This window comes from Eulemur rufifrons, chromosome 2 (assembly GCF_041146395.1).
Source record: "Eulemur rufifrons isolate Redbay chromosome 2, OSU_ERuf_1, whole genome shotgun sequence".
NCBI classification, from domain to species: Eukaryota; Metazoa; Chordata; class Mammalia; order Primates; family Lemuridae; genus Eulemur; species Eulemur rufifrons.
This window is the reverse complement of record NC_090984.1, coordinates 83,613,783-83,628,452: the sequence shown is the minus strand read 5'-3', so window position 1 is coordinate 83,628,452 and position 14,670 is coordinate 83,613,783. Positions and strand designations below refer to the sequence as shown.

General features: G+C 36.0%; 1 protein-coding gene across 2 annotated transcripts in view; it reads left to right on the top strand.

Annotated features, from left to right (window-relative positions):
* FERMT2 (FERM domain containing kindlin 2) overlaps window positions 1-14,670 on the top strand; it is a 78,437-nt gene that overhangs the window by 46,359 nt on the left and 17,408 nt on the right. For both annotated transcript variants that reach the window (XM_069464925.1, XM_069464926.1), the window contains exons 5-8: window positions 8,539-8,764; window positions 8,873-8,975; window positions 10,928-11,035; window positions 14,320-14,454. In XM_069464925.1, the coding sequence (XP_069321026.1) occupies window positions 8,539-8,764; window positions 8,873-8,975; window positions 10,928-11,035; window positions 14,320-14,454 (572 nt within the window). The remainder of the gene's footprint in view (window positions 1-8,538; window positions 8,765-8,872; window positions 8,976-10,927; window positions 11,036-14,319; window positions 14,455-14,670) is intronic.

The following is a 14,670-nucleotide window of genomic DNA, read 5'->3' as shown; positions in this document are numbered from 1 at the left end:
TTTCTGACAGTGGATAAATGGATTATGTAGGTCAGGAGAGTGGGCAAGGTTTAAAAAAAAAAAAAAACCACCTCTCCTTCAGCATGTTTTCCCTCAATCATGAAATCAGCATCCGTGTCATTAGTTTCTATCATGTGCGTATCATCGTGTCAGCTGTTAATAGTCGAATCACTAAAGAGGAAGCCTGGTTCTCTTGCTCAGAGAGTCAAAAAGGGATAGTACCATAATCGGACTCAAGCAGAAGTTGGAAATTTTTTAGTATTTAGGTTTTGAAAAACATCACTATTTGGTTAATGTGTTATTACTTAAAACCTTAATTAAATTATTAATACTTTAAAAAAGAAACCCTCTGTTTTGCGTATGCTGGTTCCCTTGCCTGTCTACCTTTTTTACTTTAAGGTTTTGCCCCTTTGAGAAACTTCCTCAAATTCCCTTTCGTCACTTCCCCAACCTGAATTAGGCATCTTCTATCATAAGTCGACAAACTTTTCTGTGTCTGGTGTTACACTGCTTGTTCTCCCCTAGTAATTGTGAGCTCCCTGCATGAAGGGACTGTCTCACCTTTTTGTTGCCAGAACCTAACTCAGCATATGGCATTGAGCAGGCACGTAGGTAATGTCTGCTGGGAGGCTAGATGACTAATGAATGAGGTTCTATAGTTCTTCAGTCCTAGGCATATGCATGGACTGAACTTACAGTTTCCCACATTTCCATTGGCTACACATTTATAAATCTATTAGGACGGGTCCCATCAGCAAATATCTAAACTAATACTACTAATTTAGTTCATTCTGATTTTTAAAATTCTGAAATAATGATGTATAAAGCAAATACAGAGCACTTACTGTTTAGAGCCCACAACTGTTTCATGGGTATGTACTTTACCCATGGAAACCCATTTAATTCTCACTACAACCCTTTGAAGTAGATTCTGTTATTACATTTTAAGGGTGAAGAAATTACGGCACAGTAATGCTAGTAAAGTCTAAAGTCATGGACCTTGTAACTTTTCTGTAACTATGTACTAATTGCATTTGAGACATACAAAGAAATAAGACAATCCTTGCTCTGAGTTTATAGGTTAGTTGAAAAATACAGTTACTATATTCAAGGAGGTAATATATAAACTAAATTACTATTATAGAAAACAATGTTTTAAGAATTCAAAGCACAAAATAATTCCAAATAAAGTGTATTCAATTTTATGGGTTGGGAAATTAAGTTTGTGAATTAAGCTTTTAAATTCCAGTGGCTAGAATTTTGATGGAAAGATAAGGCAATCCAAGCAGAAAGAATGATATTGACAAAGAACGTCCTGGCCAAAAAAAAGTACAAGACATGAATAAATCATATGAGCCAGTTTATGTGGGAGAGACTTCCAGGGTACTTCAGGATCCCATGGGGAGGGTGTTTAATACCTGGCTACAGAGTAGACTAGTGCACTGTAGAGCCATTGGTTTCTGGACATGTTACAAAACAAATCATTACTTTAGAAAGAGCATGAAATTTACTTTCAGTCAATAATTGTGGAGGAGGGAATGTGGGAGGGAAAGGGCTGCTAGAAGGAGCCCACAGATTGAGGAGGTAAGGGAGAATAAAAGATTATGTCCATGTGATATTGTGACATAATGAGAAATATATACAGTCATGTACTGCATAATGATGTTTTGGCCAACAACAGACCACATATATGACTGGTCCCATAAGATGATAGTGCCATATTTTTACTTTTTCTGTTTATATCCAGATACACAAACGCTTACCATTGTGTTTCAATTGCCTATGCTCTTCAGTATAGTAATGTGCTGTACAGATTGGTAGCCTAGGAGCAGTAGGCTATACCATATAGCCTAGGTATGTAGTCGGCTATGCCATCCGGGATTGTGTGAGTACACTCTATGATGTTTGCACAATGACAATCGCCTCATGACACATATCTCAGAATGTATCCCTGTCATCCCTGTTATTAATTGACAAATGACTGTACTAACTTGCTCCTTTGTGATTCCATCATTGGGTTTTTTTGGGTTTTTGGGTTTTTTTTGTTTGTTTGTTTTTTTGTTAGGTTTTTTTTTTTTTGAGACAAAGTCTCTGTTGCCCAGACTAGAGTGCCGTGGTATCAGCCAGGCTTACAGCAACCTCAAACTTCTGGCTCAAGTGATGCTCCTGCCTCAGCCTCCCGAGTAGCTGGGGCTATAGGCACATGCCACCATGCCCAGCTAATTTTTTCTATTTTTAGTACATATGGGGTCTCTTGCTCAGGCTGGTCTCAAACTCCTGAGCTCAAGTGATCCTCCTGCCTCAGCCTCCCAGAGTGCTGAGATTACAGGTGTGAGTCACAGTGCCCAGCCGGGCTGTTCTTATACTGCTCAATTTTTGGCTAGCTTGTACCCAAGGACGGCATCCTTACCAGTTCTTGCCCTTCCCCATCTTGGGCTCCCTGTTCTTACTACACCAGTTCCCTTTTCACCCAGGCTGCAGCTGCTGTTTATTTCTGGTCTGTGTATCATTCCTCACTTCTTCTCTCTTAGAGGCTTGCACTTTGGACAGTTTTGTGTGCCCCAAGGGACGTATGTGGACTATTTCTTCGCAAGGGATTCTTTTCAGAAAGGAAAACCAATGTTTTTATTAAAAGGTTGCTATTACTGACAACCACATTTATTGAGCAACTTTTTGTCCAAAACACTACATGTAATATATTTAATCTTCACAATTAAATATATTTATTATAATTGAACAATTCTGAAAAATAGGTAGCACGGGAAGAGAAACTCGGAGTGGCTGAATCACTTGCCTAGGAGCAAACACCAAACAAATGGCAGCGCTGAGCTTTGAGCCCAGGTCCGTCCTGCTCCAGAGCTGGAGCTTTGATCATCCTGCTGCACTCGCACCCTCCTCCTTCCCTCTTGTGCTCTCAGTGAGTACACACAGACCCTTAATTTTAGCACATGTGTCAGTGGTCAGAGATGCTACAACCTAGCTTTTACTTAATTTTTGTAGCCTTGTTTACCTTAAAGAAAAAAGAAAAAAATGGTTAATTTAAATTCTCTGAGAAATCTTTACATTGTACTGTGCACATGTAGTGGCAATCAAAATAGTTTCATATTGAAATTAGAACCTTATAATGCTGCATGTTGTTGTAAGTCTTAGAGAATTAGAATTTGGGAAGCTGAGGCAGTTTTGTTGCCTAAAAATCACAGGGAACATTAATGATTCTCATACTTAGTCCAGTTGTTACATAGAATTATGATAAAGTATCCGAGTTCTTAAATACCTTGCGTTACATGCCTGTGTCCCGGTGGCATGCTCTTGAATGCTTTGCTATTCCTGGCTGTAACTGGGTAAATATCTAATCTCTAATTACCTGTGAGGAAGGAGTCAATAGGGCTATTCCAGACTGATCCTAGGTCTGGAGAAAACTTTTTTCAAGGTAAGAATAAATTTTATAGTATAGTTGCAGACTTAACAAAGAAATTTAACTAATGTCGGGATTTATTGTGTAGACAGAAAATTATCTCAGTAGAAACTTCTCTAAAAAATCTTAAAGGCAGCTAGACAAAGGAAAAATCTGAGTTCTAAAATAATACAGAAAGTGATGAATACTTCACTTGCTTGGCACTGTTAGGAAAGTCATTTATGCAGGATGTCATTTTTCCTAACTAGAACCTAACCATTTTAAGCATCAAAACATTTTTTAAAAAACTATTCTTAAAGTACAAAAGTAATGCATGCTTAAATATTACAGAATTACGTATTTTTTATTTTGGTTTTTTCCCCCCAAAATTGGGACTGTGTTATATATACATTGTGTTTTCTCACTCAATTATAATACTAGTGGACTTCATATATATTTTTAATTACAAAAGTCACTAATACAGTCTAATTCTCATAAACTCAGTTAATACTTATAAAATGTACTAAGCTAAAGGTGAAAATTTCTCCTAAACTTACTCCCTGGCTACTCCTCAAGAGGGTAGCCATTTCTCGATTACTGTGTATAACTATGTTGTAACAGTTTGGAGTCTAACTTGATAATACCCTTTCTATGTGTTTATATACGTGTGTGAGTATATACTTGCATGTCTAGTTGTTTTAAATAACATAAATGAGATCCTAATATATACTGTATATTCTGTAATTTGATTTTTTTCACTGAACCATATGTTTTAATGATCTTTCTGTGTCAGAACAGAGAGGTCTCCCTAGATCTTATAAATGACTTCTAAGTTTTCCATGTAGAAAATCTGTATTTACCTAATCGTCTGCCTAGGTGGTATCTAACTTTTCCATCAAATATACTCCAGAGGCCAGATGCAATGACACGCATCTGTAGTCCCAGCTACTCAAGAGGCTGAGGCAGGGGCATCACTGGAGCCCAGGAGTTCAAGGTTGCAACGTGCTGTGATCGTGTTTGTGAAAAGCTGTTGCACTCCAGCCTAGGCAACATAGTGAGGCCCCATCTCTAGAAAACATTAGTATGGCTGAATAATATTTTACATATTTATTAGCCATTCTTACTCTGTTAATTTTCAAATAATAGGCTTTGTTTTCTTTTATATTTTTGTTTTTAAGTGATGCTAATCTTTTTAATATGTTAGACAGTTTCCCCTATGTACTGGCATTTTGTTTGTGGCCTTTTTAAACTATATTAAGTTTTCCATTTTTATGTGGTCAAATACCTGTTAGTCATTTACTTTTATAGTTCTAGGTTTTTACTCTAGCTAAAGAAAATTTTCTCCACAAATACTATAAAAATAACATAAAAATCCTTTTTAAAAAGTATGGTATGAGATAGGTATTTTGATGGAAAACTTTAAAATGTATTAAATACTTCATGTTTTTTAAAAAAATATATAAGAATTTGTGATAACTGAGTTATGAGGGTTATGAGGCAGATTTTACTGTGTTAAAATACAGCAATACTCTGGAGCTATTCATTTACATGGAATTTTTAATATCTATAGTAGGTGGCCTTAGACTATAGTGCTTTTTGAACTCTTCATTTCTCCTCAGAGTTTTTAAGTTTTCTTTCCATGTTATTCAGCTGACTAAATCTGCTACTTCACCTTACTCTTTATTGGTTTTCTGCTTCAGATATGTTTTAAGTCAGATAATCAGGAAAACGAGCTAGTTGGGATTGCCTCTGACCTGAGACTGAGGAATTTAAAATGCCCATACCCTCTGACCCAGCAATGCTGCTAGAATTGGGAAATAAGCACAAAAATATTTATTGAAATATTGTTTGCAATAGTGACATTAGTAACAAAATTCTAGACAAATCACTTGGGAATGGCTTAGGTAAGTTACAATACATGGAGGCAGTGCACACAGCTGCAGCTAGACTGGCTGATTTATAGCTTGGCTCTGCAACTTACTGGTTCTTGACCCTTGGACAAGTTATTTAACCTTGTTTTGCCTCAGAGTCCTCCTCTAAAATGAGAATAATGGAGTTGTTGGGAACACTAAATGAGTTACTACCATGTCGTGTCCATAGAACAAATAGGAACAGTGAAGTGACAAAGTATGAAGTGAAGGATATACAAACTTCAGTTGAAAGGGAAGAAAGAGATTGGGTAGGTGACTGATTCTATTAAAATGTATGATTTAGGGGGAACATATTTCTGTATTAGAAGCTTCATGAAGAAAATTGTCAGTTCTGACTTCACTCAATTTTGAATAGTAATTATAGATTCATACTAGGAACAAACTTTCAGTATTCCAACATTCTTAAGTAAAAAATTTATTTAATCTTTGAAATAAACAGTAAGATTTTACCTAGAAGTTGATGATTTTTCATATCTTATTTACATGTATACTCTCTATAGCAGAATTATTCTTTGCCCAGATGACCAGGAGTAATGTTTTCAGCCCTTTTAATTAGTGTGGGGTACCCAATTAACCCTTTCACAAAAGTGTCACACAATTTTAAGTTTGAAAAATACCCACCTAGTTTAAGGTTTCCGCTTTTAAACAAAGCCTCAAGACTATCTCAATGTTGTTCTTTTTTTTTTTTTTTTCTTTTTTCTTTTTCTTTTTTGAGACAGACTTTCGCTCTCTTGCCCGGGCTAGAGTGCCATGGTGTCAGCCTAGCTCACAGCAACCTCAAACTCCTAGACTCAAGCAATCCTCCTGCCTCAGCCTCCTGAGTAGCTGGGACTGCAGGCAAGCACCACCATACCCGGCTAATTTTTTCTATATGTTTTTAGTTGTCCAGCTAATTTCTTTCTATTTTTTTAGTAGAGACAGGGTCTCGCTCTTGCTCAGGCTGGTCTCAAACTCCTGAGCTTAAACAATCCACCCGCCTCGGCCTCCCAAAGTGCTAGGATGACAGGCGTGAGCCACCGCGCCCATCCTCTCAATGTTCTTCTTTAAACATTGATAAAAGGAGAGTTTACAACTTTGCTAGTTTTTTAGTACTAACATTGGAAGAACACATATCAGGAACATCAAATCAGATATACTGTGGCTAGCAAGAGATCACATGTTTTCAGTAAAAAAAAAAAAATTTTTTTATTTTGCCTTCTCTTCCTAGACTAGGTCATGACACCTGTAAAAATCTCTAGCATTACCACTTTTTGACAGGTAATTGTTTCTATCATTGCATGGGAGTAAAAAGTTTAAGAGAGGAAAAGAGAGGGATTCCTAAGCATATTCCTAAGTTGGGGAATAGAAAAGCCATTTTCTTTCCATCATCCATTAACAATGTTATACTCATTACACATTTTAAAAGTTATGACTATAGGACAGAGTGTCATTTACCTGAGTTAAGACTTGGTGGGGGTGAGAGGCAAGCTGCTTTTACTTAATGTCATTCTAAACTTTTTAAAATGTCTTAAATCTAATCTCCTTAATTTTTGTACTTTGTTTTATTTATTTATTATTTTGGGGTTTTTATTTTTTTTTGTATTTTTTTTTGTTTTTTGTTTTTGTTTTTGAGACAGCATCTTGCTCTGTCACCTGAGCTAGAGTGCAGTGGCATCATCATAGCCCACTGCAACCTCAAATTCCTGGGCTCAAGCAATCCTCCTGCCTCAGCCTCCCAAGTAGCTTGGACTACAGGCATGTGCCACTACGCTTGGCTGATTTTTTTTATTTTTTTGTAGGGACGGGATCTCGCTCTTGCTCAGGCTGGTCTCGAACCCCTGGCTTCAAGCAGTCCTCTTGCCTTGGCCTCCCAAAGTGCTAGAATTACAGGGGTGAGCCACTGTGCCTGGCCTAATTTTTGTAGTTTAAATGAAGGAAACTGTGTCATTAGATGACTCATTTAACATTTTTATTATGTAGCCTCTACCGAATGCCTAGCCCTATCTTACTGAAGAATTGGAAGATAAGACAATATCCCTGTTTTCAGGGGTTTAATTATAAAATGTATCTTTTTTTTTTGAGACAGAGTCTTGCTCTGTTGCCTGGGCTAGAGTCGGACTAGAGTGAGTGCCATGGTGTCAACCTAGCTCACAGCAACCTCAAACTCCTGGGCTTAAGCAATCCTACTGCTTCACCCTCTCAAGTAGCTGGGACTACAGGCATGTGCCACCATGCCCGGCTAATTTTTTCTATATATCTTTTTAGTTGGCCAGATAATTTCTTTCTATTTTTAGTAGAGACGGGGGTCTCACTCTTGCACAGGCTGATCTCGAACTCCTGACCTCGAGCGATCCACCCGCCTCAGCCTCCCAGAGTGCTAGGATTACAGGCATGAGCCACCGTGCCCAGCCCGATAAAATGCATCTTTGTTAGCCTCTTTCTAGGGCAAACTTTTATCCACCTTTTTACATTAATACTTTATTTGTAAGTCTGTTGAAACCAGTTTAGCTATTCACTGAGAAAACATTAACATAAAGTTATTCTCTTAATTTATGTGAATTTACTCAATTACATTGAGTTATCTTAAAACAGAGTATGAATTTCAAATGGTGGTAAACATTCTAGACATGTTTGTCACTATATGCTTAACTAAAGTGCAGCTTCGTGCTTTTGAATTGGACAAGAAATTTGTTTTTCTTAGGTTGTAGTTTCCAAGGTTCTTTACTCTGAAATCTACTTGAAATACGTACTTCAGTTTATCATTCAAAATTAGGAAAAAAAATCTGTTTTTTCTTTTTCCGATTTCCTTTTCATCCTTGTTTCTGTCCTCTTATTGTTGCCTTTCCTTTACCTTCTGAATTCCTTTCTTTCCTTTTCTATAGGCACTGATGTTCTTTACATTGGCCCTCTGAAAGGTGAGCCTTGCCACAATTTACACACAAAAGTGTTTGTCTGCTTCAGCTATATCCTTATTTCCTAATTCTCTTGAACTCATTTTTCCCCAGAATTTCTGCCAATTTAATTATACTTTTAAAGCTCTGTTATTATGTTTTAATCTTATGCAAATGAAGTTAATTTCACATGTTTTCAAAACAGGTAAAATAATATACTAAGCTTTCCTTTCAGGATGAAACTTGTGTTTTACAATGTGCTTTATATCATAGTATGTGTTATTACTGAAAACTAAGATTCTGTACTTCATACTGACTACTTATTTTTCGTGTTACTTATTAGGAAGTATATATTCAAGCCCAGGACTTTATAGTAAAACAATGACCCCCACTTATGATGCTCATGATGGAAGCCCCTTGTCACCAACTTCTGCCTGGTTTGGTGATAGTGCTTTGTCAGAAGGCAACCCTGGTATACTTGCTGTCAGTCAACCTATCACATCACCAGAAATCTTGGCAAAAATGTTCAAGCCTCAAGCTCTTCTTGATAAAGCAAAAATCAACCAAGGGTAGGTTTTAAGATAGAGAAGCAACTGAATTTCTTTATCTAACTAGAGGTAGACTTATTTTATTAATTCTGTCTTGCTTTGTTCCACTGTTCTTGTTAATTTGTTCAGGTGGCTTGATTCTTCAAGATCTCTCATGGAACAAGATGTGAAGGAAAATGAGGCCTTGCTGCTCCGATTCAAGTATTACAGCTTTTTTGATTTGAATCCAAAGGTACCGAGGGTTTAAAGGGATCTCTTTTTTTTTTTTTCCTTTTTGTTTGTTTTCTGTTCATTTGGATGTTAGTTTTTGGAAGTTGGTGGGGTAAGGAATTGTTTGTATATGGCAAGTCTTGAATAATATTAAAAACCCAGGCTAGGTGTAGTGCCTCCTGCCTGCAATCCCAGCACTTTGGGAAGCTGAGGTGGGAGAGGATCACTTGAGACCAGGACTTTGAGACCAGCCTCGGCAACATAGTAAGACCCTGTCTCTACAAAAAAAATTTTTTTTAAAACATTAGCTGGGCTTGGTGGCACATACCTATAATCCTAGCAACTCAGGTGGCTGATGTGGGAGGATGGCTTGAGCCCAGGAGTTTGAGGGTATAGTGAGGTATGGTCATACCACTGCACTATAGCCTGGGCAGTGGAGCAAGACCCTATCTCTAAAAAAAAAAAAAAAAAAAAAATTTAAATTAAAACCCAAAGCTTTAGGCAAAGGCATCTGAATTTTAAATAAGCCTATTGTTTTAGTAGGTTGAAAGCATAACTAAACCACCTTCTTTTTTGTCAAGATAATTACATTTTTGGTTGATTTGTATTTTGAAGGTACTAGTTTGATACTGGAGAATTTGGTAAAGGTTTTTCTTAATTTAACATCTCTCTTCAACTATATTTTAAGTAAAAGAAAAGTTTTAGCAAGATTACCTTTTCAGTTACTTTTTGATAACTATGAGTCAAAAGATCTTGCTTCAAAAAAACTTTTTTTTAAGTCTACCTTTTTACCTGTGTAACAGACAAACATCTGTTTTTACTCTGATTGGTATCATCTGTGCTACTGTGGTACTTTGCTTTTCTGGTAAGATTTAACTTTGCTATAAAGATTTGGATGTTTTCCCCCCAGCAAACAGTTGGCACAGAGGTTTGGATCTTTTTCTTCTCTGTCATCCTGGGAAAACCTCTCTTGGCTATACTGTCATCCTTTTCATGTCTAGATTTTAATGTATATATTTATCATCTTATGTGCGTAAATAATCTTTATACAACAGTAAAATGTACATAATAGAACTTTAAAAAATAATTTTAATTCATTTTCAGGCCACATCATATCTTTTAGTAAAACTAAAGCTATTTTGGGAATAGTTACATTTGTGAGGGGAGGGGAGAGATGTATTTTGTTAACATTCTAAGGTACAGATTGACCATCCCCAATCTGAAAATACAAAATGCTCCAAAATCAGAAACTTTTGAGTGCCAACATGATGCTCAAAGGAAATGCTCATTTCGGATTTTTGGATTAAGGATGCTCAACTAGTATATTACAAGTATTCCAAAACCTGTAAATATTCTAAATCCAAAACAGAAAGTCCAAAGCATTTCAGATAAGGGATACTTAACCTGTAGTATTATTAATGCATTCCTATTGATTTTTATTAATATAATTAAATGGATATTTCAATAACATGTAAGTAAATCTATTTTCCACAAGTATTTATGTACCGTCTACTTTGGATACGTAAAATAACTACTCTTTCTAAGGACCTGCCACTTTATGCATCTCCACAGAGATGTTCTCCCAAATAATTAGTTTTCTGATTACACTTTAGTATGGCAAGTTGCAGTAACAATACTGAAAAGTAATCAAGTAGTTCTACCTTTAATATCATCAAATGAGATTTCTTCTATTGAAAGCTATAATATCTAGTGATTATTTCCCTGGAAAATAATATACAGAATCTGTTTTTATTATTGAAAAATCAGTTATCTTCTGTCATATTTTAATGTCATTTTCACTGGAAAATTAGATGAGGGCATATGTATAGATCTACCTACTCCTATAGGTATCTTTCTTATATTTCCGTATTTGATAGTAAATAAAAATCCTGGGGAAAAAATGAATATTTAGAGTTTCAAGTTTTTCACTGTTAAAGGTGATATATTACAAAATAACTGTTTCTTTTGCTGCAGTATGATGCAATCAGAATTAATCAGCTTTATGAGCAGGCCAAATGGGCTATTCTCCTAGAAGAAATTGAATGCACAGAAGAAGAAATGATGATGTTTGCAGCCTTGCAGGTATTGAAAGATTTGGTAAATGGGACTTGTTGGGGGGAAAGGTAGGAGGTTGTTCTTAAATAGTTAAATGGCATAGTAATTCCAGTAGCATTTGATAGACAGTATTTATTTTTTGCCATGTGGAAAGTGAATAGACACTTAGGAAAGCGAAACAAATACATGAATTTAGTTTAATTGTTTATCTTATATAAGAGTTTAGTGGTATACTTAATAGTTAGTTTTATGTGTTTTGTGGGAAAAAATTATCCTCTCACCCCCAAATGTATATTAGCTTAAAGCTATGCAGTTTTCCCTAGGAAAGAAAATATGTATTAAAAATCAGATCTGATCCAGAGCTCACCCGCATAATTTCATAAACAGCTGGGGATAAGACACACTATATAGGCTATGGCAGAACTGATACCCTTTTGGGTGATGAAATTTTAAGAGACTAGTGAAACTAAACATAAATATGCTTTTAGAATGATAATCCTTAAGAAGTAGGTAGCTAACATTTTCCTTAGATTAAACTACTGTTTTGCCATATGTGGTACTTGTACATCACTTGCTTCTAAATTATAATGGGGCTTATTCTAAAAATTATCTGCTTCATTATTGATACACCATCTAGTAAAATAGCTTTAGGGTGGCATCTACAAATCCACATTCTTAGAGATACTGAAGTCTGATGACCACCAGATTAATTCATCTTTCCTAAATTTCAGGTACCTGAGTAAGGCTTTAGAGAGTGTTCTCAGATTATGATGAGATTCTCATTTCACATAAAGTCTTGATAAAGTTGATCTTCAAATAAAAGAAGTACAGGATACAAAGCTGACATTTAGTTTTGAAGAGCTTTCACTGTAAAAGTGATTTCATTTTTTCCTTAGAACACAAACAAAAATGCTCTTGGTCTTCCAAATGCTTTTTGTATGTACCCAGAAAAGTTTTCAGTTACAACTCAAAAGGTTGCTGTTGGGGAACAAGAACAGCTTAGTTTATGTGATCAAAGAATGGAATTGAAAACAAGGACAAATGAGGAAAATCCTAGGTGACAGATGGATTAATCAGTTATTTTCTAGACACTTGCTTAATCAACTAGTAAAGAATCCTGCATTGTGTTTCTGGGTGAATCAGACTATTTGAAGGATTTCTTGAATTAAATTCTGGAGCAGTTTTTAGGAGTACCCTCTACGTACATCTTTTTCACTTTGAATACAAACTCAACAATTTTCTAGTGGAAGTTTTGCCGATGACAGAATAATAATACTTGTAAAATATATGTGTGAAAGACCACAGATTTTATTGTATAGTATTGCTTTTTTATCTTTTTTATTACAGAAATGCATGCTTATCATTTTTGTTTTTTTAAAGCCAACAAATGCAAGTGCCTGACACATAGCAGGTGCTCAGAAAGTATTTGTTGAATGACAGGAAACAGTCGTGTTCTCACAGAAGTGGCATTATTCTGCAGCCCACCCCCTCCTAATGTGTAGTGGATGTTCCATATCAGTACAGTAGAAACACCACAGAGACCATGGATTTTAAATCATGGAAACTGTCAGTCTCAGAGCATACACAGTCCTCCTGGATCATTTTAAACTCTAGATTTAATGAGAGAATTTTGGAGTACAGGTCCCCGGAGTTGTTGGAAGCTTTCTCAGATACTGTCCCTCAGGCTGTAGGGAGCCATCCAGCAACAGAATAAGGACATTTTGGAAGTATGGTGAGGAGATGCCTAGTATGCTTTCTTTCAGAGACAGAGCCTGTACTCTGAAGTATCCTCTTCTTGGGGTGTCTGGATCCTTGTGTAAAATAAATTTACAATAGTAAAAAGAAACAAAGTAACACAGAATAAGAAGCTGTGGATAAAAAATAAAGTAGATAAGTTGGTAACATTGTTTGTTTTTAAAAACATTTAGCTCCAAGTATGTATTATAAAATTTAACAGATATCCTATGCACCTTACACTTTTGAAAGCAAAGCTGGATCTTATGACAACTCCCATTCACAGCCAAGATTTTTCCAGTATGTCTCATGAAGACTTTTTGCATTGTAATCACCTAAGGCACTTAGTAAAAATGCAGAGTGCAGGCTAGACCTGAGATTTGCTGAATCAGGATCTCTGGGTATGAACCTAGGGATCTGTATTTTCAACCAACTCTCCAGGTGATTCTTAATACACTCTGACATTTGGGGCCACTGCCTGAGGGCCTCAGCATACCTCATTCTTCATAATTAATGAACGTGGAAGTTTCTACCACTGTATGGATCTCATTTCATCACAACTGAAGGTATAGCCAAAGACTCTTCATTAGTAATTCACTAAATCTTAAAAGACAGGAACACTGATACTAATAATTGGCCCCAGATTTGTTCAGTAAGTGTTCCCATGAATAGATTTTAAGTAAATGAATACTTCAGAAATTTGGAGTGCTACTTACTGCTTTGAAAGGTAACTGATTAAGTTAGATTTAAAAGTTTTGCTGACCTTTGCATAAAACCTCTTTAAGGCTTAACATCAAAATCTAATGGATTATTAATATTTCTTCTAAGTCATTTTCCCAAGTGTGTTTAAAATCAATAACTAGTTACTCTGTACCCAGAGATTTTTCCAATCTACATATATAAGTAGTTACCACTGCTCACTGTGCATGCTTGCGTGAGCATGCACACGCTACCCCTCCCCCAGTATATCTACACATACGCACAGGTGTACGTGGGTGCTTGTGTGCGTACTCACATATAAACATAATCTCGCATATAGCTGAGAATATAGAGCATCAAATTGAGGATGGGGGGCAAGTGGAGCTTTTGCTTTTAACATAATGGTGATCACGTTTTCCGTCTGCGTAATAGTAGTAATATAAGGTATTCAATGTTAATGCATTTCTACAAAAGACTTCATGCCTATTCTGTGCATTCATTGAATATTCAGTGATACCAGGCCCTGTTCTAGACGTAGGGAAGACTACACTGGAAAAAAACACTCAAAAATTGCTGCTGCTCATGTGGAGCTTAATTGAGGACCAGGTAACTCTCTAGTCTTAGGACTCCCAAACTATGAATTCATTTGTATATATCCAAAGACCCTACTTCTTTTGGCTAAATATTTATTGGCAGGTTTAGAATATTGATTTCAGGTGCCCTGCCCTCTATTTTGCTATCATTCTGTTAATAGTTTCTGACACTTTTAGCTTTTCAGATTAGGTGAAGAAAAGCATTCAATACAGATTCAGATAGTAATTTCATTTTAGAGTTTTACAGTTTTAACGGTCATTTTAATAAAATGTTTCTGGTTCCAGTATCATATCAATAAGCTGTCAATCATGACGTCAGAGAATCATTTGAACAACAGTGACAAAGAAGTTGATGAAGTTGATGCTGCCCTTTCAGACCTGGAGATTACTTTGGAAGGGGGTAAAACATCAACAATTTTGGTAGGGTGAATCTTTTTACCTTCTAATTTAGTTTGAATTGATGCATTCCTTTTTATGGATTTAGGTTCTCACAAAGTACTTGGGGATATTGGAGAAATATTTAATGCTTTAGAGAAGTCAAATATTAATTTTTTTCAGGAACCTCCAGGGAAGTTTTTTTTTAAAGTAATATTGTACTAATCTCTAGTACTTTCAACATAGTAAAGATAGATCTTT